The sequence below is a fragment of the Myotis yumanensis genome, unplaced genomic scaffold (assembly GCF_028538775.1).
Source record: "Myotis yumanensis isolate MYYU_CA2020_CCGP unplaced genomic scaffold, mMyoYum1.0.hap1 SCAF_1, whole genome shotgun sequence".
NCBI classification, from domain to species: domain Eukaryota; kingdom Metazoa; phylum Chordata; class Mammalia; order Chiroptera; family Vespertilionidae; genus Myotis; species Myotis yumanensis.
Genome location: NW_027223752.1, coordinates 190,021,404 through 190,047,000, shown reverse-complemented (window position 1 = coordinate 190,047,000; position 25,597 = coordinate 190,021,404). Strand labels below are relative to the sequence as shown.

At 44.3% G+C, this 25,597-nt stretch overlaps 1 protein-coding gene across 1 annotated transcript in view; it reads left to right on the top strand.

Moving 5' to 3' along the window:
- The window catches only part of FRAS1 (Fraser extracellular matrix complex subunit 1), a 444,205-nt gene that overhangs the window by 362,359 nt on the left and 56,249 nt on the right, over nt 1–25,597 (top strand). The window contains exons 46-56 of the mRNA XM_070394313.1: nt 1,522–1,641; nt 1,947–2,126; nt 11,362–11,486; nt 11,745–11,885; nt 14,337–14,564; nt 16,657–16,770; nt 19,107–19,257; nt 20,371–20,530; nt 20,938–21,106; nt 23,220–23,466; nt 25,210–25,554. Of these exons, the coding sequence (XP_070250414.1) occupies nt 1,522–1,641; nt 1,947–2,126; nt 11,362–11,486; nt 11,745–11,885; nt 14,337–14,564; nt 16,657–16,770; nt 19,107–19,257; nt 20,371–20,530; nt 20,938–21,106; nt 23,220–23,466; nt 25,210–25,554 (1,980 nt within the window). The remainder of the gene's footprint in view (nt 1–1,521; nt 1,642–1,946; nt 2,127–11,361; nt 11,487–11,744; nt 11,886–14,336; nt 14,565–16,656; nt 16,771–19,106; nt 19,258–20,370; nt 20,531–20,937; nt 21,107–23,219; nt 23,467–25,209; nt 25,555–25,597) is intronic.

Here is a 25,597-nt window from a genome sequence, read left to right as displayed (position 1 = left end):
TGGTAGCCTATGGCAGGCAACTGTACACTCTTTGTTTTGAATAAGAACTGAGTTATAGCTCCATTTATTCTTTCTTGACTCCTCAATTTTTTTAAAACTATCATTCTTGGCTAAAATGTGTTCATCCTTTGACATAGCATTGATGAAATTTGGGGCTGTTGTGGAGGGTGAAAACTCATTTGACTTGCTGTAGTGCTAAAAAGTGTATGTGAGAGAGGGAAGGGAAAAAGAAGTGAATTGGGATGGATTTGGGTGAAAATTATGCCTGCCTTAGGTGAACAATTTATATCTCTTTTCAGCTCCCCGAAGAGCGCAAGTTAATGAACTAAGCAAAATGGAAGGGCATAAATCGAGGTGCCTAGGGGAGATTACATAGCTCATCCCTCCTCCAGGAAATGCTGATGTCATGTAAAAGCATAAATGTTAAATGCTACGCAGTTACTGCACAGTGCTTTCAGGGGTAAAAAAAGGGGAGGGGTGTTACATATTGTGGGGGAAAGTAATCCAACATCTTGTGGTGATGTGCAATTCCATTTCGAGGTGGAAATATGCCCCCAAGGAGCATAATATAAGGGTCCTGTCCATGTACTAATACGTAAAAGTGGTAGCAGCCTAATTCTCATTGGACCTGTCTGTACTTTAATAAAGGGGGCAGAATAAGCAAAGGGATAGTCATTCCTTAATTACTCCTTGCATCAGTGTCTCTTTAAAAATGAGACGAGGCCCCTCTTCCCAGAGATCTGCTTATAGTTGCATTGCTGGGTACTTAGAAGTGAAGTTGCGGGTTCACAACAGTGTGACACATTGCACTTCTCCTTTTGGATCCATTTGACTTCTGTGTAGAGTTTATTTGTTTTGTTTACCTATTTACTTGTTGGTTGGTTATATTTCATGTTGTTCCAAAAATGATGCAAGGCTGTATTGGGAAGTGGAAGTGATGCTTTCTAGGAGAATGTGGGCTGAGCTCTGCAGCCTCTTCTCCCGTGACATGGGGATATACAGGGTCACACCAGTGACATGGGTATATACAGGGTCACACCAGTGATGTGGGTGTATACCGGGTCACACCAGTGACATGGGTGTATATAGGGTCACACCAGTGACATGGGTATATATAGGGTCACACCAGTGACATGGGTGTATTACTGGGTCACACCGGTGACATGGGGATATACAGGGTCACACCAGTGATGTGGGTGTGGTCAGCGCACATTTTCCACATGGGCAGTTTTTCTGATCGAGTTATACATGAGACTTCCTCAGACTCTTTCCCAAAAGCCGAGCCCCAGCTATAAGCAATGCTATTTCAGGTGATTTTAACAGGAGGAAGCCCAGAGTGGGAGAGGAAATCAGGAAATGAAAACTTTGGGTTAAAATGTCAAAAATAATGTCCAAGTCAGGAGAGTGTTAATTGATTCCTTGGTATGGATACCAATCGAATTACCACCTCACAGTTCAGAAATAAGAGCAGAAAGCATTAATAGCAAATCTTGATTTTTGTTATTGTTGTTCTTTTTACAGGCCAAGTAGAATACAGTCACAGAAAAGGAGAATCTGGTGGGAACTTTGACTTTAAGTTTGATGTGGTTGATGGAGAAGGCAACAAATTGATCAGCCAGTCATTTCCCATCATTGTTTTGGGTAAGGGGGCATCGGGTCTCTAAAAATACATCAGTGGTTCTGAAGTTAAAGAATCTATACTGTGATTACCTTGAGGCTGAGCCTTTCCTTTACCCAACCAGTAAGGAAATCTGAGATCATGTCCCCACTGCTGTGTGAAGCTCTGGCTCCTTAGGACTCTCTCTCTCTATCTCTATCTCTATCTCTATCTCTATCTCTTTCTCTCTCTCAGAGCTATTCTGATCTTACCCCCAGGCACCAGATCCAGAATTGAAGAAAGGAGGCTAAAAATAACCCATTTCAATCATTATTTCTAATATTTTCAGAAGACAAATCCCCACCGGTCATCACCACCAATAAAGGAATGGTCTTAGATGAAAACTCAGTGAAGAAAATCACCACCCTGCAGCTCTCGGCCACTGACCAGGAGAGCGAGCCAGCAGCACTAACCTACAGAATCACCAGACAGCCCCAGCTGGGCCACCTGGAGCATGCAGGGTCACCAGGTAGGCCTGTCGATGCTTCATCAAGCCAAAGTTGGCATTTAGTCCATGTTGGGGTGGACTAAAGAATGTATTCACTGCCTCAAAATTCTGCAGTGACTTCCGATTGCCTATTCAATTAAATAGGAATTATCTCAGATTTGAAGACCCTCCCTAAAATGCCAGTTTACCCATGACATACCCCTAGAATACATATCCCTAGAATCTATGAGTATTTATTTTCTGCATCACTAATCTTGACCATTAGATACTGCCTTGCATTATATTTAGCAAACGGTAGGTGCTCACTGAAAGTTGAATAAAAATTTGCAATCTTATAAAAGCAAACTTGTCTTTATAACTAGATTGTCAGTTTCTTAGGGCAAACACTGCACCCTGTTCTTCTTTTAAAGTCTTTGAGCACCTGGCCTGGTGTGGATGCATTGTGCTTAGAATTTTAATTCAGCAAAGAGCAAGTGAGCATGTGTATTGAGCAAGATTCTAGTTTAGCTGCTGCTGGTAAAGAAAAAAAAAAGGTAAATAAAATACAATTCTCCCCTTCCAGAGTTTTCTACTGGGTGAGATAAGGAACTTCTTCCCTGCAGATAACCATAACTCAGGGAAGACTATGGCAGGTGTTTAAAGAACTGCATAAACCTGTTGTCATAAGAGTTCAAAAGTGGGAGAGGCTACATGGGGTGATAAGGTGCCTGGCGTGGCATTTGGAAGACAGAGTTTGGGCGGACAGAAATTGTGCTATTTCCAGAGATGGGGACAGCATGTGGACACATTAAAAAAAATGACTGGGCTAGTTTAGCTAAAGCATATGCTCTGAAAATAGAAATAGATGGTGCTCATGGGTAAACTGACATTTTATGGAGGGTTTTCAAATCTGAGATAATTCCTATTTAATTAAATAGGCAATAGGAAGTCACTGCAGAATTTTGAGGCAGGAAAGGAAGTGAAATTTATCTGGAGTCCAACAGGATGAACGAAAGAAGGGAAAAGGAGGCAGTGACCGTGGGTAGGTGATTCACATTTGACCAGGTGGGAGCTAGTGAAGCTTCACCCAGGGGACAGTAGTAGGACCAGGTAAGAGGAGATTACTGTATGAGGGAGTACCTGGTACCTACTAAATATTCACTGAGCAATAGCTGGCGAAGGAAGGAGAGAAGGAAGGAAGGGATTTCAGGGAGAGAACCGATGGAACATGCCAGTGGAAGGAAGGTGAAGGACAAGAGACACTTGCCAAATAAACAATCTAAAGGTTGAATTGTCTTTATTCTGTACGTCATACAGGCTAGAGGCAGCTGGCAGGATATTTAGATCCTCATTACTTTTCTTTGTATTTTAGGCTACAGAGTCTTCACTCAACCAGGGAAATAGCAAAACGGGGGAATTACTTGCCCTGATGGTGCTGACCATCTAATGCAGGGAACCAGAGAGTAAGCAGTCAAACAAGAGAATACATCATATATCACTGGTGATGCGTGCTGGGGGGAAAACAAGGGCATCACCAGGATGCACAGGAAGCAAGGGGTGAGGGAGGGCCCTCTAATAAGAAGATGGTATTGGAACAGAAAGTGAGGGTGCCAGCCAAGCTGGCAGATAAGGAAAGAGCACCCCAGACAGAGGCATCAGCGAGTGTGAACAGAAAGTCAGGATCAGCTTGGCACACCAGGTTCCAGACCAGCAAGGAGACCGGTGTGCCTGTGGCAGTGAGTGAGGGCGAGGGCGGTGGGAGATGAGTTCCCAGAGCGAGAGGCTGATGCGGCAGACCATGTCGGGGTCCACAGTGATGCTAGAGGAAGGAGTGTCATCTGTGTCTGGTGGGAGGGCTTGGGTAGGGGTGGACAGACTGGCCAAAACCCTAATGCAAATTGAAGCAGGTGGCCTACCCTTTGTGGCCTAATTCCCCAGGGAGTATGCAGATCAGCACTTCTAAGACCTTGGCTGCATGAGATATTGGATAACTAATTCAGGAGCTAATTGCTTCTGCCAGAATCCTGTCAGGTTGCTGATTGTTTCTCTCCAAAGATGAAAGGGCAGACTCTTGGCTGTTGTGTTGGGCAACTGCACGCTCACTGCGCGGGGCTTTGAAAGGCTCTGAGCCTCCTGCAAGACACTGCCAGTGCCCAGGGCTGGTAATCACAGCCTCGCTCTTCTCTGACCCCAGGCTCTGCTGAGTCCTGTGTGAGGCTGCTCCAGATTCACCTTTTTGGTGTTTACAGTATCACCGTCACTGAGCTTTAATTCTGTCTGCAAAGACCACGCCAGTATGGCTCAGGGAGCGGCCCGTAGGTGAACACACTTCTCCCTCCTCTTGGGAAAGTGCCTCCTCAAAATAGGGGGATGTGGTGCTCTACCTGGGATTCTTCCTTCACCTGCCCTTTTCCTCCAGGTTTGATTTCCTAGTCCAGGTAGTCTCCCAACCCAACCAGTTTTTCTTAATTCACCTGTTTCTGGTAACTTTTAAGTAAACCAGATACTGGATGCAGTCCCCTCCCTGCTATTCTTGGGGGCTCACACCATTGCTAATAGGGCAGGACTTCCCTGCCCCTCCCTCATTACAAATCCCATTTCATCAGCATCCTCTCCTTCCCTGTCTCCCCTAAATGAGAATATTTTCATGCATTTGATTCTTTCTAAATGTCAAAGGTCTCCCTTCAGAGGAAATCTATGTTGCTGACTTACCATCCTCTCTTAAGGCAGCTGACTACAGCTTACAGAGCAGCAGCACCTGCCCTGACCAGGTGACTTAGTTGGTTGGAGCATCACCTCGTACACCAGAAGTTGTGGGTTCAATTCCCGGTCAAGGCACATACCTAGATTGTGGGTCCGATCCCCAGTCAGGGCATGTACAGGAGGCAACCAATCGATGTCTCTCTGCCTTTATCTTTCTCTCTCCCTTTCTCCTCCCCCGCTCCCACCTCCTTCTCTAAAATCAGTAAACATGTCTTTGGGTGAGGATCTAAAAATTCTTTTTTTAAAAGAGTAGCAGCACCTCACCCCATTTGTCTCAGATGGTGAGCGAGTCTCTGCCAGGAGTTGGGGTTGGGCTGGACCTGGTCTTTCTGAGAGGAGCAGAGCATCTTCTAGGCCAGGGTCTGTAGTGCAGGCGCTGAGCTCTCTTGGGACCCATGCCTCGTGCAGTGATCACTTGCCACTGGTGTTGCAGACATCCTCCTGATGGCTCGCTGTGAAGTGGACAGAGTCTCATGCCGCCTTTCATGGCCCGCCCATGGTGAGCGATTGCTCTCTGTGGATAGACGGGAAGGCTGTGCAGAGCCTCTTTCCTTCCCCTGAGGCGATGTCACGAGCCATCTGCCTGTGCCAACTGTGGAAGACAGACACCAGAACCAGACTCCGAGGATCTGGGAGTCTAGTCCCACAAGTGCTCTGTCAAGGTTGAGGTGGCCACAACCTCACATCAGGGAGACAAAAGATTCTCTTTTTCCTGGTAAATCAGAGAAAGGAATTAAATTATTAGGGCAGAAGCTAGGCTGCTGGAATAAAGAGACTTCAAAATACAGTGCCCGGAGCAAGAAGTTTTCCTTTTCAGAAAAATCGAGAGGCAGGTGGCCCAGGTGGCTCAGTGATCCCCAACATGAGGCTCCCATTTCTACTCTAACAACTACTGCAGTTGTGTCCTACCCCCACCAGCGGTAAGTGGGGAAGGCCAGGGAGCCCACCTCCATCTCCTTTTAGGGGTATTACTAGAAGAAAGCATCACTTTTGGTCATAGCCTAGTGGCAAGAACAGTCACACCCAGCTGTGAGGTGGCTGGGAGATGCAGACCCTACCTGGGGATTCAGTTGCTTAGCTAACAGTCAGGAGTTGTATTTTTTAAAGTAGGGGAGGAGTCGTATTAGAATCCAGCAATTGCCAGCACAGCACTGGTTCCCACCTTTATGTTTCAGAAGTTGTCGGCATGCAAATGAATAGGTGCAGGTGTATGTTAGTAGCTGTGATAGCAACAAGACAGAAGACAGTAGGAGCCAAAGGACAGCCAGTTCTACTGAGAGAGGGGTGGGGTGAGTCAGGAAAGACTTCCCAGAAGTGATCTTAAGCCAAGGTATGCTTTGGTTTTCTCTTAATGTTAGCCTTTCTCAGTATTATGACCCCCAACCAAAATTGTCTTAGTTTGGGTTCTCCGTGAGGGCAGGGTGTATGAGCCTGCTAGGGCTGCCTGCCATACTCAGCACCACAGACTATGAAGCTTAAACAGAATTTATTATCTCACAGATCTGGAGGCTGGAAATCCCAGATTACGGTGTCAGTAGCGTTGGTTCCTTCTGAGAGAGGGGCCTTTCCCTGGCCTCTAGATGCCGTCTTCATGTTCACATGGTGTTCTCCCTATCTATATTAATAAAAGGGTAATATGCTAATTAGATTGGACATCTTCTAGACGACCTTCTGGACATTCTTCCAGACAAAGCCATGGTGGCAGGGCCAAGGCAGAGGCGGTTAGGGAGATCAGGCCAGCAGGGGAGCAGTTAGGGGGATCAGGCCAGCAGGCAGGTGAGCAGTTAGGAGTCAGCTGATTTAGGCCTGATCCCCTAGTGTAGCCAGTAGGTTGGTGACTGCAAACACCTTCCATGGGACTAAACCGGCAGTTGGACATCCCTGAGGGGTCCCGGATTAGAGATGGTGCAGGCTGGGCTGAGGGACCCTCCCCACCATGAAAAAATGTCGTGCACCAGGCCTCTAGTCCTATATAATAAAAGCCCAGTGACTGAAACAGCAGAACAACCAGAACAACGAGAGACCAGAATGATTGGGGGTGTGGCAGGCCTGCAAACAGCCCACAGACCCTCGCCCAGGCCGGCCTGCCCCCAGCAGGGACCCCCACCACAATCCAGGACCCCAACCATGCACCAGGCCTCTATCCTATATAATAAAATGGTAATATGCACATTGACCCTAACAGCGGAACAACCAGAATGCTGCTGGACCAGTCACTATGAGGCACACTTACTACCTCTTCCTTTTCCCTGGCCAGCAGGCTCTGATTGCCTTATGGTGAACAGGGAACCAGGGGTGGGTGGCAGGGGACGTGGGGGGCACCAGGCCAAGGCCCCGCCCCACCGGTCACCCCACACACAGAGAGCGACCAGCAGCGGAGATGGGGCCGGCGAGCAGGTGGGAACAGCCGACCTCTTGGTCCCTTCCCCCAGCCATCGGGGACCAATCACCTGATGGCAAAGGGGAAACCAGGGTGGTTGGCAGCGGGGGGCAGGACCGGCTGCAGGCAGCCAGGGAAGATGGCCCTGATCACAGGCCAGGACTAGGGACCGTACCCATGCACGAATTTCGTGCACCAGGCCTCTAGTATGTGTATATCCAAAGTTTCCCCTTTTATATGGACAATGGTCATATTGGATTACATCCCACCCTAGTGACCTCAATACTTCTGTAATGATCTTGTTTCCAAGTAATGTCACACCTGAGGCACTGAGGGTTAGGACTTCAACATATGAATTGGTGGCGGGGGGTGGGGGGGAGGCAGCACAATTTAGCCCATAACTGGAGGCTTTGAAGAAAAGCTGAGAGTCTCCCATGGCATGAGCCTGCGGTGGTTCAGCACTGGTTCCAACATAGCACTATTCCCATGCACAGGGCCATCCCGGCCGTGCTGAAAGCAGGATGCCGAGGCAATCGCCTAACCTCCGTTTAGGAAGGCAGTTTCTTCAGAGATGCTTTTTTTCCCACACCACTCTAATGTGCTGGCCTTTCGAGGGAATTGGAAAAGCTGACAGGGTTAATGTGGGTCCCCGTAATACTGCCAGAGACGTAGTATAGCCAGTAGGTTGGTGACTGCAAATACCTTCCATGGGATTAAAAGCCTGCAACCTTTCAAACAGTAACTACCTGCTGTGACAGCCAACAGGGAGAACATGTTACTGGAAACACCATCTTGGTGGTGAACAAGTAGCTAAAGTTTTCCAATGCCCAATTAGCAAAGGCTAAAATTGAGGGCGGGGGGGGGGGGGGGGGGAGGTACATAGAGATTGAAAATTCTGTGCTTAATGGGTAAGGCCTCAGAAATTGATTATAGTGGGTGACCTAAATTCATTCACCAAAAATGTTTTGAATACCTACTGTGTGCGAGGCACTATTCTAGTTGCACATTGGTGAGGAAACCACCAAAATGCTTGTCCCCTTGAAGCTTGCATTCTAGGTGCAGCTTATTACCCTCTGGCACTTAATCATTGGTATCATTTAAATAATAATATTAAGTACCCCATCAAAATCAATATTTCAGATAAAAAAAAGGTTATGGCCAATCAAGTATAAGAAACAGTTCAATTCAGAAATATTACAATGGTGATATTTTAGTGGTAGATATATGAGTGATTCTTGTGATTCCATACTATGAGTGATTTCTGTGATCCTTTACTACTTTTCTGTGCTTTTTACATTTTCTTTAATAGCCATGTATTACTTTTATATTGAAAACAATTAAAGGATAAGGGTGATATCCAAGAGGCTCCTTGTCTAGTCTGAAAAGTCTAGATGAGTTTTATAAAAACGTACTCCTAGCAGGCATAAACTTTGGGGTTAGACAACCCTGATCTCCAGTTCCAGCTCTGTCCCCCTATTAGATGTGTGACCTGGGATAGGCCACATTGCTACTCTAATTGTATCGCAGTGTCCTGATCTATCAAAACGAGGTAACACGCCAACCTTGACCTCCCAGAGTTGTTAAAAGATAAAACCTAAAATATATAAGCAAGCCTGAAATAGCATTCTGCACAGTAGGTGTTCAGCGTTTTCTAGATAGAAGTGGGAAAGGCCCACTAAGATGAAGCCCAGAGCCCTCCTGCACTGCTGTGGGAATGGCAAGTGGTACTGCCTTCTTTGGAAAATAGTTTCTCAGTTTTCTAAAAAGTTAAGCATGCACCCAAGACGTATTCCAGCCATTTTACTCGTAGAGATTTGCCCAGAAACAATGAAAACTTAGGTTGGTACAAAGACTTGTACACAAATGACCGTAGCAGCTTAATCTATAATAGCCACAAACTGGAACTAACCTAAACGTTCATCAACACGTGAATGCATAAACACATGATGACATATCCACACAATAGAATAGTACCTAGCCATAAAAAGAATGAATTGTTAACACATGGTACAATATGGATGAATATTGAAAAATGATTATACCAAGTGAAAGAAACTATGCATAAAATAGTACATACTGTATGAATCTATTTTTAAAAATCAGAAAAAAATGCCAACTAATCTAGAGTGACAGGAGGCAATTTATTGATTGCTTTGGGATAGGGTAGGGGATGGGAAGAATGGAAGAATTATTAAGTGTCAGCTGGAAACTTTGAGGGTGATGGATATGTTCACTATTTTGATTGAGGTGGTGGTTTTATGGATGTGCCAAAGCTTATGAAATTGTACATTTTAAATGTGTGCTATTTATTATATGTCCATTTCCTCTCAAAAAATGTTTTAAAAATCAATCCCAGTGCTTCCTTCCCAAGAGGAAGGAAAATTCTATCACCTTCCTCAGTCAGTCCTAGGTTCCCATAAAGAGAAGAGTGAATTAGGTGACCAGTGGATTGTGAGAATCCAGACAAGCATTTCCCCATGAGCTATGAGGAGGGAGTCACCGCAGGGGAAGAGATTTAAATTTCTCAGCGCTGCCAGTCTGAAGTTATTAAATTTTTAAAGAATGGTATGGATTTCTGTCCAGACTACAAGACAAAGCTATAAGATAGGGCGCTACATTTTTTTGCCTGTCAAGAGCTCATGTAGAAAGCACAGAAATATAAAACGCCTCATCAAAAAATTAATGCCCCAGTATCAGGAGGCTATTGTATCTGGGCGACAAATTTCAGATGATAAAGAGAGATGCAAATGTAAACCATGCAGGTTTATTAATTTTTTAGGATGTCAGTGATACTTGTGTCACAGTCAAAGTACAATTTCTGAGTGTGTGTGTGAGTGTTTGTGTTTGTTTTTTTACAGGAAAGCTACAGTGGTTTTGCCAGGATTTACAATGACAAATAATAAATCCTAGGCAGCAGCAAATGATTTGCAGGACCAAGCAGAAGGATTAGGTTAAATGGATTAATACCCCAACACTCACATCAGGCAGAGGGAATTGGTGCTGAGGGTCTAAAACAGTGATGGTGAACCTTTTGAGCTCGGTCTATCAGCATTTTGAAAAACCCTAACTTAACTCTGGTGCCGTGTCACATACAGAATTTTTTTGATATTTGCAACCATAGTAAAACAAAGATTTATATTTTTGATATTTATTTTATATATTTAAATGCCATTTAACAAAGAAAAATCAACCAAAAAAATGAGTTCACATGTCACCTCTGACACACGTGTCATAGGTTCGCCATCACTGGTCTAAAAGATGTGATTTTGTTTCAATCTTGGCTGGACCAGGAAGGAAGTCCCAGAGCCCTAAGATGGAAGCAAGAATTCTACGCTAATTGTTGTTTGACATTTAAAAACATAGAGATATTATTCACTTGTGGGATACTTTGGCATTAATTATTCAAAATCACTTTAGATTTTTTTACTTTCAAAATGACTCTAAAAAAATTAATATGTTTTCTATCATGTTATTACAGGATAATGGTTTTCTAGGTCGTTTTAGAGTTGATATAGAATGATTGCCCAAAGCCCAGAGTCATGCAGTAAGTCTACTGTCAGCCTGGCCGACATGGTATATGAGAAGCTAGAATCACAGACCTGGAAAGGGACCTTGAAGAATTTCCAATGAATCTGTGGAGGCTGGGGAAGCCCCACCAATCACAGAAACAAGGCTATGGTTTAGCCAAGCCCTATTAGTCCAGTGTTCCCATTGCACAATATTAAAAATTAGGATAGGTTTTTCAGAAAGGGCTATGAGACTATGGGGGAATATAAAACTTAAGAGAGAAGAATTTAGAGAATAAGGCACTGTCTCTACCTTTCACAGATTTGACCTGCATGCATAAGCCCCAAGAGAAAGGAGAGTAACATTTATTGAGCACCTGCTGTTGACTTGGCACATAGTAGAAGCCTGGATAATTACGTTAACATGTGCTCCCACAGAACATATGCTGTTGTAGAAAAAAAAAAGTAGGCAAACAACTCTAACACCAGGTCTCAGGGAGAAGCACAGAAATGCTAGGAGACAAATGCTTAGGACTCTATCTAGCGAGCATATGACGTTTCCCCAGCCTCAGAAGTATGGCGAGCATTTTTTCATCCTTTCTCTGTTTCTCTTCTTCCCTTTTGCCAGGTATCCTGATCACTTCTTTTACTCAGGCTGACCTGGCTTCACGAAACATTCAGTATGTCCACTCCAGTGAGTCCGAGAGCCATTCAGATGCCTTCAGCTTCACGCTCTCGGATGGAGTCCATGAGGTAGGTGAGGAACTGGATTCCCTTAGCATCTGCACGGCGGCTGGTGCTGTCTGAACTTCACTTCCCTCTGCTCTCAGCCAAGGTCAGGCGGCTTCTGACAGCCCCCAGGGGTCTTGTCCAAGAGAATTCATTTTTGGGTTCCTGGTCAGTCCATCATATGAGGGATGGTGTGAAGGAGAAAGTAGAGGGCACTTACCTTCTACTTGGGTGGGGCTGGGGGCCTGTGTCTCTCTGGTCTTCACATGTCTGCCATTCTAGGTGACCCAGACGTTCCACATCACCATTCGCCCTGTGGATGACTCGCTGCCCGTTGTACAGAATGTGGGGATGCGGGTGCAGGAGGGCGTGAGGAAGACCATCACGGAATTTGAGCTCAAGGCCGTGGATGCAGATACAGAGGTAAGAACATACCCCTGGGTTCTCTGGCTGAATGAGAAGCTGATCTGGTGAGTCCAGTGGTTGCTTTGTGACTGAGCATCCCAAGGGGAGGGCACGGGGGTGAGGTTAGAACAAGTATCCTTGAAGGACTAAAAACCTGAAGAGACCACAGCTCTCTGAAAAAGAGGAAGTGAATACATTTGCATCAAACTGCTTTTAAACCCTTTCTGAAACCCTAAGTATGTTCACCCTCTCCTCTGATTACATTCAACAATCTTTTTAACATGCTGAATTTTTATCATGATTTATAGAAAATTATTCCTTATTAGCATGAACAAGGATTTATGGCACCTATATATCTTTCCCTCTTTTCTTTTTAATTTTCTTTATTGTTGAAATATTATAGCTGTCCCATTTTTCCCCCATTGATCCCCTCCACCCTGCTCCTGCCCCCTCCCAGGCCTTCACTGCACTATTATCTATGTCTGTGGGTTATGCATATCCTATATAATAAAAAGCTAATATGCAAATTGACCGAACGGGGGAATGGCTGGTCGCTATGACATGCACTGACCATCAGGGGGCAGACACACAACACAGGAGCTGTCCCCTGGTGGTCAGTGTGCTCCCACAGGGGGAGCACTGCTTAGCCAGAAGCCCTGAGCCGGGCTCACGGCTGGTGAGTGCAGTGGAAGTGGCGGGAGCCTCTCCTGCCTCTGCGGCAGTGCTAAGGATGTCCAACTGTCAGCTTAGGCCTGCTCCTTGTGGGAGCTAAATTGGGTCTAAGTGGTCAGTCAGACATCCCCAAGGGGTCCCGGACTGTGTTGAGGGAACCCCCCCCGAGTGCACGAATTTCATGCACCGAGTCTCTAGTATGCATATAAGTTCTTTGGTTAATCTCTTCCCACCCCTCCTCCACCAACCCCACTTCCCTCTGAGAATCATGTCTGTTGCATTGATCACATGATTTCACTTATATGTAGAATCTAATGAACTAAAGAAACTGACAAAATAGATCTTTTCCTTTTTTTAATTTCCTTCATTCAGACTTCTCTGGATGACAACTAATTATTACAATTTAGGCATCCTCAGAGAACTAGGCTTTATACAGTAAAACAGAGCCTGTAGAGACAGAACTCTCATTCTCATGATGCTTTCAGATAAAAGCATGTAACCTTCTGGTACAATTTAGCTCCCATAAGAGTACCACAGCAATTATTAATTAGTTCTATGTGCACTTTACCCTCTGCCAGCGCTCATTCATTCATCTGTTCACTCTTTCAGCAAATACTCATTACGTACCTGTGCCGGCTCTGCTCTAGGCCTGAAGGACAGAGCCGTGAACAAAACACATAAAGTGCCAGCTTTAGGGAGTTTTCAACCTTTGTTGAGGAAGATAGACAATAAAGAAAGAACATGTAATATCATGTCAGATATTGTAAGTGCTATGAATAAAACTAAAGCAAGCTAAAGAAGATAGAGATTGTGCTATGTTAGACAGAGTGGGCAGGAAAGGCTTCTCTGAGGAGCAGAGATATGAAGCAGAAGAGCAAGCTATGCAGTCATCTGGGAGCCTCAGTCCCTGGGCAGAAGAACCAGAGTGCAAAGGCCCTGGGGTCAAGTGTACTTAGAACTTTTGAGTTACAACAAGAGGCCAAGAGGTGGGAACCTAAACAAGCAGGAGAGGGGAAGAGCGGGCCCAGAGAGGAGTCCTGGGACCAGGTCACATGGGCCTGGTTGGTCCAGGTCAGGCCTTTTCATTTCATTCTACGTTGGTGGGAAATCTTTGGAAAGTCTTGAGCAGGGTTTTCTACCTCTTTATTTTTGCTTCTATGTGTCGCCCTAGAACAGGGGTGGGCAAACTTTTTGACTCGAGGGCCACAATGGGTTCTTAAACTGGACTGGAAGGCCGGAACAAAAGCATGGATGGAGTGTTTGTGTGAACTAATATAAATTCAAAGTAAACATCATTACATAAAAGGGTACGGTCTTTTTTTTTTTTTTTTTTAGTTTTATTCATTTCAAATGGGCCGGGTCCGGCCTGCGGGCCATAGTTTGCCCACGGCTGCCCTAGAAGCAGTGACTAGAAATGGGAAATAAACTTCTGTTCTGATGCATATGGGATTCTGGATATAAGAGTTTTGGGAAGTGGGGGGAAATGGATGGAAAAGAAATGAATAATTTTTAAAGGTCTAGTTCCTATCATCCTGGGAGAGATTAAAGATTCAGGCTTTTTTTTTTTACCCCCCCAAAGGACAAATATAAATGCCCTAGTCTTACAACTGAAGGAATCAGAATATAAATTCAATTATAGTAACCAATTTACCTCCTTAGTCTTGTTTTTGATAGCCATAAAAAATGCAGTTCTTATTTTATAAATGTCTCTAGGTTTGACCACCTGTTGGCCATCACTGACACATCTGGTTTCTCTTAAGAAGTCCCTCCTCCTCTTGCTTTTTGCCTCCTCCACAGGCTGAGTCTGTCACGTTCACCATTGTGCAGCCCCCGCGTCATGGCAGCATCGAGCGAACCACCAACGGGCAGCACTTCCAGTTCATCTCCACCTTCACCATGGAGGACGTCTACCAGAACCGAGTCAGCTACAGCCACGATGGCAGCAACTCCCTCAAAGACTGGTTCACCTTCACTGTTGCTGATGGGACAAACCCCTTCTTTATTATTGAGGAAGGAGGGAAAGAGGTGAGGGGAAACAACAGAGAGGAAGGCATAGCAGAACATGCCAGAGGTTGTCCACAACATGGCATTTCAAGGCCAAGGATAGCCTTGTTTTAGTTCTTGTTCTGTCACTTATCAGTGGGCCTTCAGCAAATCACTTAGCTCCTCTAAGCCTCCTCTTGTCATCTGCAAAATGGATACAACAATCATCATCAGCTTCAATTAGACGAGGGTTCAAAGAGATAATCGATAGTATGTACTTAACACTGTTAGCAAATTATGAGCACTTTCAATAGAAGTTGATAGTTATTGTTATTATTCTGTTATTATTTCTCCTTTCCTGTCATTTTTCTTTCATCTGTTTTTTTTTACTAATTTCATATGGTTCTAGATTGTCTTGCTCTCTTATATGTCCCCTCAGTCAGCCAAAGTTTCTTAGTCTCATGAAGAATAGCAATGGCTAAGTGCGGTTTCTTCATCCAAAAGACACTGATTTAAATTCTAGCTCTGTCACTGACTGGCTGAGTGACTTTGCAAGTCATTTAACCTTTCTAAGCCTCAGCTTCCCTATCTATAAAATGGGGATGATACCACCTTCGTGATGTATGTAAAGCACTTAGCCCAGTGCCGTACACAGGAACATCCAATCAGCTGTGGCTGTCATCATCATCTGTGTCATCATTTTAGGATCAGCAAGGGAAATAGGTAAAGACTTTTGTCTTGAGGTCATGCAGCCATTCAGCTTTATTTCTTTGAGAGAATTGTTCCCTTCTGATATCCAGGTGTCTGGAAGAAACATTAAGAAAGCCCCTGCACTACCTTTCCTGCTATTTTTACTCATTCCTTCATTCCTTAGCCGGGTGTCCTGCAGTCCCACACCCTCTGCTGGGAATAACTGCAACCCAGGTAAAAGGTAGGCGTGGACTCCTACATCACAGGCGTCTGTCTCTGATTCTGCAGAAGCAGTTTGAGTAAGCTATATCATCACACCCTACCATCCTTCAAGGATTACAGCAGGGTCAGCTCTGTCCTGCACAGTCCCTTTCAGACTTTGGTGATGAATGGGGATGGTTCCTTTGTGGAAAAAAAGGTCTTCCTGCACCCTTTAGAGACCGACAGCCTGTGAGAAGGTCGTTCTCAGTGGGTCGAAGAGTCAGGATTCCCCTGCCACTTCGGGGTCTGCGACGCATCACCCCCCTGGGAGCTCATCGCTTTTATTCTCTCTCCTGCACTGCAGCTGCTCCCACTTAGTGTGACCTTCAGAAGAGAACAAAGATTTCAGGATAAATCAGCAAGAGGGCTACCTCTCCGATAAACATAAAAGGTCACTGCAGGTCTCCAGAGGGACCCTGTTATTTTACAAATGGAAATTGCTTACAAGGAGGGTGGTAGAAGGTTGAAAAGCCAGCATCTGCTGCCCTGCGTGGCAGCCACCTTTTCCCCTGGAACAGGGAGGTGCCGCGTCTGTGTTGTGTGGATCGGCCCAAGTGAAACTGAAATTATAAACCAAAGTTTCTTTTCATTATGTCCACAAATATTTTATTCTTTTTTATTTAAATTCTTTCTTGTTTAAAGTATTACGTAAGTCTCCTTTTTCCCCCATTGACACAAATATTTTATTCTTAATTTCTTCTTCTGTTTTCCCCATATGGATAGCTCACTGAAAAAAAAAAGGAGGGGAGGGGGAGAAAAATCTCTTCCCAGGAAACCTCTTTCTACATCTGGCAGAGTTCCACCTGGAGACTTTGACATTAACATTTTAATGATGGTTTTCTTCTGCCTCTCAGGAAAGATTTAACAAGAGTTATTGAAAGGAAAATGTTTTGCTTATTGTTTCACCTCAGGGTAACGTTGAACTTACTCCATGCAGAGGTGTGTAAACGTCAGCTTCCATGGCAGGTGAAGTCCCAGCCCGGTGCCCCTGGTTTCTCGCTTTCCTTCGTATAGTGCCCTTTAGCAGGCAGTATTCTCCCTAAGTCTCGGGCCAAGGGCTGGCAAGTGGTGGAAACCGGCTTAGCTCCCACTCTGAAGTGTAAACTGATTTCAGGGTTCCAGACCTGGCAGTTCGATGTCTGTGAATGATGAGTTTTTTTGGCTCCCCCCACCCACCCCCCAGATTATCACAGCAGTGCCTCAGCAGTTCCGAGTAGACATCCTCCCAGTGGATGACAGCACTCCAAGAATTGTCACAAACCTGGGGCTCCAGTGGCTGGAGCGTGTGGATGGCAAGGTAAGGCCCCTCCATCGGCCAGTTCCACACTAACCAGCTTGGACAGTAGCCTTGAACATGACGATAGATTATGACTAAGAACTCTAGCTCAAGTCATGTTTATTCCTTCCTAAGTGAGCTGATATTCCTGAGATTGGAGAGCTTCATGGGTTTGATTCAGAGTGTATATTGTTTAAAATGTTCTTATACAATGGCTCCCAAAATATAGTAGCTCAAACAAAATAGCAGGTGTTTTCCCCCTCACATCCAGGGTGGAAGTCCAGGGCTCTGAGTGATGATTCAGAGGCACAGGTTCCTTCTCTCTTGCCATTCTGCCATTACTGGCTTGTAGCCGTTGACTGGAGTTACCCTAATCTCTTCAGTTAGTCATCAGTATTTTAGTCCATGGGAAGAGGAAAATAGAAAAGTAGAGAGCAAGGAATATATAGATATTTTAATCCTCACCTGAAGATATTTTTCCCATTGCTTTTCAGAGAGAGTGGGAGGAGGGAAGGAGGGAAGGAGGAATGAAAAGAGGAAGGAAGGGAGTGGGGGGAGAGAGAGAGAGGGTAACATCGATGTGAGAGAGACACATTGACTGGTTGCCTCCTGCATGGGCCCCTATGGGTGGGGAGTGAACCAGAAACTCAGGTATGTGCCCTTGACCAGGAATCAAACCCAATACCCTTCAGTGTGCGGGCTGATCATCTAACCACTTAGCAACACTACCCATGGCAAGGGCAAGGGATATATTTTAAGCAAGTGGTACAGAAATTAAACACATCTCTTGCACTCATATTATTTTGGCAAGAAATGGGTCATATGGGCTCATCTGTTGCATGGGAGGCTGGGAGATAGAGTGTCTAGCTGATTAGCCAGGCGCCCAGCTAAAAGTTTGTTAACTAGAAGAAGGGAAAGATAGATTTGGGGACATATCTGGAATATGCCATTAATGGGAAGGAAGTGTTTTTGTGGGTGAATGTCCTCAGAGGAATACTTTAGAAATTTCATTCTCCTTCTCCTAAAGCCCAATTTGGTCATTTTAAGATATGCCATAACCATGTCTAGCATTAAATTCCTGTCCCCACCCAAACACACACAGTTCTTGAGTTGAGTTTGAGAACTGGTTTCTTTCTTTTGCCTGTGGTTTTCCCTCTAAGACGTAGATTTTCTCTTCCCTATGGAGCTGATTAGTTGGTTGTATAGGCATCCCTCAGAGATATTGTGGGTTCAGTTCCAGACCATTGCAATAAAGCAGGTATCTCAGTAAAGAGAGTCATAACCTTTTTTGTTGGTGGAGGGTCTTGCCTTTAGTTTCTGAAACACACAGCACCTGAGAAGCACACTAAAACAAGGTATGCTTTTATATGTAGGTGTTATGCTATAGCTTTCCACCAGACTTATTGGAATTTTTAAAATATATCAAACAAAATTAGTATCAATTCTTTTGCCCTATTTCATTTATTTTTTTTCCATATTCAGAACCATCTCACTCTCTTCTAAACTCTCCGCAATTCTACTTCCCACCCCTACCCTACTGCAGGGACTCTTGTCAGAGTCACCAATATCCTCTATTTTGTCAAGTCCAAAGGTCACTTACATGTCTTTACTTTCCTAGAGTTAAAAACATTTAATACTATTGACCACCTCTTTTTTCTCTCAAACCTTTGCTCTCATTAAATATTTTTTGAGTGAGTTAAGGCCTGGCCGGCGTGGCTCAGTGGTTGAGCATTGACCTAGGAACCAGGAGGTCCTGGTTCGATTCCCAGTCAGGGCACATGCCCGGTCGGGTTGTGGGCTTGTAGGAACATGCTGGAGGCAGCTGATCCATGATTCTCTCTAAATATTTTTTGAGTGAGTTAAAATATAGGCAGTATATTTGGACAAAATTGGGGTATCATATATATCTTACTCACTTGCAAGCATTGCATTTGACTCCTGTATTTTCAGGAGTGGCCGTCTTTCCTGTGTTGTATCATTCTTTCAAAGTCCCAACCTTCCTTAAAGGCCAAACTCAAATTCCACCATCTCAAATCTCTTCTGCCCCAGTTCAGCTGGAATTATCTCTCCCACTCCCAAAAGAGTGCATAGCACTCTTTTTTTTTTTTTTTATTTCCCGATATAGCTCTTGCCACAGCTACATTGCTCATCAGCCTTTCTTTGCCAATAGTGTGAACACATCGAGGGCAGAGGCCGGCTGGCTTTTATCCGTACAGCCTCTTCAATACTGACAGAGTTTTCTGTGCAGTAAATGCACTCAGTCAATCATTGTTGAGCTGAATTAAATCTGAGTCACTGGGTCTTGTTCTTGCTTTATTCCCACAACAGGAGTTAAATTTAATGGGTTTCTATTCCAGGCAACCAACTTGATCACCAAGAAAGAACTGCTGACCCTGGACCCGGACACGGAAGACCTGCAACTTGTCTATGAGATCGCTACGGGCCCCAGGCATGGCCACGTGGAGAACAAGCTGCAGCCTGGCCGAGCTGCTGTGACCTTCACACAGGGTGGGGCCTCGGGGAACTGGGAAATGGGAGGAATCTGTTCTACGACCCCTCTCACCCCTAAGTAACCTACATTCAAACATACAGTCTTTTAATGTCTAACCATCCAACTTTGGAATTTTACGTCTCTGACTTTTTTCCTGTTACTCTGAATTATGCCCCCACTCCCTCTCCCCCCACACCCCCACCCCCCCAAAAAAATTCACCTTTACCATGCTTCCTCAGCTCCCAAATTGCTTTAGGTTTTGGCCAGGTTTTCTGGAAGGGATCATGTCATTGCTCGGTTTTCTTTAAAAACAAACCACAAAAACAGCCCCCAGGCTTTATGAAAGATCCGTGATCCTGTGTGGGTTTTTTTTGTTTTGTATTTTGTTTTTTGTTCTCTAGGGGTTATGGATATTTTTTAAAGTCTTCAGCAAAGAAATTAAAATCAATGTGGGCAGATTCCTTAACAGAAATGTTTTTCTGCTTTGAATCATATCAAGCAGACCATTTTGTATTTTAGTTTCCCAGACGCCCCTTGGGGTCTTCTAGAATCTAGCTGACTTCCGAGGAAGGGCTTCACTGGGAGCAGTTATGAGAAGCTGCCTGTTATGACTCATGTGCCGTATTTCCTTTTTCTCTCTGTCCTCAGTCTTCTGTGCTCTCCTAGCCCATGTTACCTGTGCCTTGTGTGGGGGCTGTTTTAATCTAACCTTAGCTTTTCTTAGTAACACATGCCTTCCAAGGAACCTTATTAGAAGGGAGTGGTGTGGATATGAGCATATGCACACAGAGGATGGGGTCGAAGACTTTTCTCTGTCAGCTCTCAGATCCGCCGCTAACATTCCATAGACCTTTATGAAGTGCCTTTTTGCCAAGGCCTGGAAGTTCTCATTTACAACAGCATAGTGTATTTCCTGTACATAAAGATAGTGTTTTGTCACACGGAGTTACAGGATCTTATTTTTGCATCTGGCGGAAGCAGTAATTTCTAAGACTATTACCCCTTTTTGTTCTCGGGAACACATGTTCTGTCCATGACCCATTAGAAGAATGACTGAGTGTGTCAGTGTGCACAGCTATGAGGCTGTTTTTGTAACCCCGGGCTAACGCACTGTGTCTTTTTTCTCACAGAGGATGTGAACTTGGGGTTGATTCGTTACGTATTGCATGAGGAGAAGATCCATGAGATGATGGATAGTTTTCAGTTTCTGGTGAAAGACAGTAAACCCAACGTGGTCAGAGACAATGTCTTCCACATCCAGTGGTCCCTCATCAGCTTTAAACATGCTAGGTACAAGCGTCATTGTGTCTTCATTCTTGAGAAAGGAGTCAGGCAAGCAGAGGATTCTGGGCAAAGCACTCTGTGGGCCAGCTGTAGTCATCTGATGAGGGGGTGGTGATAACAATAATAAAAATAATAATTGTACCAAGTATTTCTTCAATACTGTATGTATCAGGCACTGAACTAAGCACTTGACCTACATCACCTTAATACTTTGAATTTATGAAATGAATACTATTGTTGCCCCTGCAACAATAAAGCAGTAGAGACAGAAAGAGGGTTACTTCCCCAAAGTCGCATAGCTACTCAGCAGTACAACCAGGATATAAGTAACCAGGTGACACTGGCATTGAACTAGCAGATTCTTCACAACCCAGGGGCAGAATTTCAGAGACAACTATTTTGTGTGTTTGTAGCTACAATGTCAGTGAGAAGGCGGGGTCTGTCAGTGTCACAGTGCAGAGGACTGGGAACCTGAACCAATACGCCATAGTCCTGTGTCACACGGAACAAGGCACCGCCAGCTCCAGCTCCAGGGTCAGCTCCCAGCCTGGGCGGCAGGACTACGTGGAGTATGCTGGCCAGGTAAGTGGGCGAGAGGGCCTCTGATTCCTGAACTGCCTGCAAGGACTGTGACGAGGTTGTAGGCTATTGTGGCACCTTCCAATTTTCTGTTATTCCCCCCTTCCTTTCCATTGGCAGCTTTCCGCAGTAATTTTCCTATCTTTGATTCTCACAGTACTTTGTTCTTCATGGCCTGCCTAAACTCCATTGACATTCTAACTGCCGAAGCTTAAGTTATGTGTAGCTTCTCAGTCTACATTTTGCTTCATGACCAAAAAAAAAAGTCTCCAAGGCATCATGTTCTACACTCAGCCTTCAGAATTCTAACCTTTTCTCTCCATCTTCTTTACCTGAAGGGACGGAGTGTGGGGAGACCAGTTGGGAGGCTTTTGGATAGGCTGGGTGAGAGATGATGGGAGCTTAATCTGCAGTTATAAAGTGAAGGGGGAGAGAAATGGGTGGATTCAACTGATGAGGAAGCCATCAATCGAGAGGACTAAGCAGTGGATTAGATAGTGGGGCAGAAGGGAAAGTGGATGATGATGCCCCTTGCTGGGAGGGGACACACAGAGGAGCAGGTTTGGTGAGGGGGTGATCTTGACTTTGCTTTGAACATGGTGAGTGTGAGTTGCCTTAGAGCCATCAGTGGACAGCTATATACATCGGTAGGGAGTACAGAGAGGAGTTCTGGGTAGGGAGATAAATTTGTCATCTCTATATAGAGCCGTGGTGTTAATCAGTGTCAGGGTGGAGTGAGAGAAAGAAAAAGGAGAGAATGAAAGCAAAAGAGAAAGGAGGGGACTTAAATAGTAAGCTCCTTGATGGCAAGAATGCCCTGTTTTTGTCATCTTTTATGTATGGCACAATGCCTGGCACTTATTAGGTATTGATTAAATGTTTTTTCAAAGTAACTTCATTATTCGTATGGCAACATAAAGTAACAGGAGCCATAAAGAGGAGTGGGCTCTCTTTGAGTCATGTCAGCAGAACTAAGCTAAGGCCGCTTATGTCAGATTTAAATGAGGAACTAGGAGAGTCTTAACAAAATGATAAAAAGAGGTATGTACGCCTATTTTTCAGGGAAAGATAAAAGGAAGTGTGTTCTAGATCTTAAATAGAGATTTGTGGAGTGTTTCATTTAGTTGGGAGTGTTTTGAAATGTGGAGTTTAGTAAAAATTTGATTAGCTGATTAGATAGTAATGGTAATTTACTTTTGATGAAAATTATGTGTTTTCAGAGGTTTATGACTATTTTTACACATGTTTCCTTTGTTTCTGTTTACACAAAGTATATTCCAAGCCCATTCCCTACCTTTTCAATTTTGAACAGATCCAGAGCCCTGATTCCATTTGAAGGTTTTATCTTCCTCTTTTATTTTGGGGTAAAGTAAAACCACCATATATCCCTGTAAGTTTACAATTAAGTGCATATATAATAATTTATCTCCTTTGTACCGGGCTAAATGTACTCACATTATAGGTTTCATTTGCAAAGGATTTAGTCAAATATAAAGTTAAAATTCAGTCTGGCTTATTCTCAATGTAACTTTTTCTGAATTCAAACTTCATTATACAGTAAGCTGAGATTCTATGTCAGTTTTAATTGTACAATAATATGATAATGGTAATAGGATAATATCTTGCATTTGTTCAGTGTTTTAAAATAAACTGATGTATGTAAAGTTTCAAAGCCTGACCCAGCTTGAAACTAAAAAAACAAAAACACAAAAAAACAGAACTTCAGCCTAGAACTTCACATTCCAAGTTCAAAGATCTTTCCAGTTAAACTTGCCACAAATAGAAGGGGGACTAAGTAATCAAATGACTCTTGCTTAAGTGAGTTAATAAAACAGGATATAAACAATTACTTACATGTTTTAATGCAGTCACTAAATGGGAGGGGATGTCTTCACCCTCCGTGTCCCTATACAGTAAATCAGTCCAGTTGTAGATGAAGAACAGGAAGAGGTAGCCTTGCGTTCCAGGTGATACAGCAGAAAGCTGGGGCTAGAAGAACCAGCTGCTTCGTTCAGTGCTCGCCGGACTTGGGCCCTCTCTGCCCATGGCCTTCTGGGGGAGCAGAGCAGGGGAAGCTGAGGCACAGCTTAACTCCTTGTTGTTTCCTTTGTGACAGGTGCAGTTTGATGAGCGAGAGGACACCAAATCCTGCACCATTGTCATCAACGATGATGACGTGTTTGAGAAGGTGGAGAGTTTCACCGTGGAGCTCAGCATGCCAGCATACGCCCTACTAGGGGAGTTCACCCAGGCGAAGGTCATTATCAATGACACTGAGGATGAACCCACATTAGAATTTGATAAGAAGACCTACCGGGTCAACGAGAGCGCTGGTTTTCTGTTTGCAACTATTGAAAGAAAAGGTCTGTTGGCGCCGAAAGTGACAAGGAGCTTTGTAATAGCTAACGTTTATTGAGTCCCATTTACGTGCCAAGTGCTCATGTACCATATTAACTCAGATGTGCAAGTACTTTACATGTATTAACTCATTTAAACCCCCAGCACAGCCCTGATAAAGATCCTACCCAGTGAGTTCTACCAGAAGGCTTCTCTTGGTAGCTCAGGCTGTTAGCACACCCATTTATTCTTTAATGGGACTAAATCACTTTATATTTGGCCTTGCAAATATTCATGTACTCAGGATTCTTAATTGATTCTTAAAATGTTTAGTAACCTTGGTCAAAAAGGAAAGTTACAGTTTGTAAAAACTGATTTCCCGCCCTAACCGGTTTGGCTCAGTGGATAGAGCGTTGGCCTGCGGACTCAAGGGTCCCAGGTTCGATTCCAGTCAAGGGCATGTACCTTGGTTGCGGGCACATCCCCAGTGGGGAGTGTGCAAGAGGCGGCTGATCGGTGTTTCTCTCTCATCGATGTTTCTAACTCTCTATCCCTCTCCCTTCCTCTCTGTAAAAAATCAATAAAATATATTTTAAAAAAAACAAAAAACTGATTTCCCATCTTAGTTCTTAAAAGATATGTGTTTAAAGATTTCCTTCCGTGAGAGTCACATATAGAGCTCCGATGAGAAGTAAACTGTGTGTAAAAACTAAAGGTCAGTTCTTGAGGGGCTAAAAATCAAACCAAAGATCATATGGATTTAATATTGTGCAACATTGAGACTTTAAAATACATGGGAATTAAATCTTCATTCAAAGCTACACAACAACTATAAGTAACAATGTCAGGGTTGTTTGTTTTTTGTTTGTTTGTTTTCTTTGTGATTTTTAAAAATATATTTTTATTGATTTCAGAGAGGAAGGGAGAGGGAGAGGGAGAGGGAGATAGAAACATCAGTGATGAGAGAATCATTGATTGGTTGCCTCCTGCATACCCCCCACCGGGGATCGAGGCAACCCAGTCTTATGCCCTTGACTGGAATCAAACCCGGGACTCTATAGTCCATAGGCTGATGCTCTATCCACTGAGCCAAACCAACTAGGGCTGATGTCAGGTTTTTTATTGAATGTGCTGGCTGGGTGTTAGTGTAACAAACACTGTAAATATTGCAAACCCTTGGAGGTGCCACTTGGAAAACAAGCAAGTCCCACCGATTGCTCTGGACCAGCAAGTGGGCCCAGAATAGGCCGTCACTCAGGGCAGTGGCAGCATTAATAAGTAAAGGCATTTGTACAGAAAGGTGGGTTTTATTTTATTTTGTCTTTCTCTTTTTAAAAGAAGCTTGTTTTTCCCTGGGAGTTAAAGTACAGAAGTTTATTCAGGAAGGCAGTGAACTGTGCCCATAGCACTACCTTCAGGACACAATTACTTTGCTACTTAAAGTACCAAATATGTCTCTTATCTTTCCACCCGCTGTGGTCTTAGATGGTGGGCAATGAGTCTTGTGAATTAACAGAGCACAAAATTCACAGACTAGGAAATCCATTTTAAGTTGTTTGGTGAAGTATCTGGGGTATATTAAATCCTCAAGTGGTTTATTTCATAAGCTCAAAAGAGACTGCAATGCAGGAAGGTTTCATGCCAGAGCGTGAACACGAATAGTGGTGGAATATGTCAGAGGGAACCAAGCTCACTCATTTATCAGAGATTTTAGAATTTGAGAAGCACTCATTCAAATGCTTTGGTTTTCTTGCCATTTTGTATTTCAGGGGATGCAAGCAGCATTGTGTCTGTGATTTGCTACACCATCCCTAACTCAGCTATGGGAAGTAGCCTCTACGCTCTAGAATCGGGCTCTGATTTTAAATCTAGAGGGAGGTCTGCTGACAGTCGTGTGATATTCGGGCCTGGTGTCACCATGTCCACCTGTGACGTCATGCTCATTGATGACAGCGAATATGAAGAGGAAGAAGTGTTTGAGATTGCCCTGGCAGGTGCTTCTGACAATGCCCGCATCGGAAGGGTGTCATCGGCCAAGGTGCTCATCAGTGGTCCCAATGATGCCTCCACTGTGTCCCTGGGCAACACGGCTTTCACTGTCAGTGAGGATGCAGGTAACAGAGAGCATCTCTGGGGTTCCATCACCCATCTCTTGAT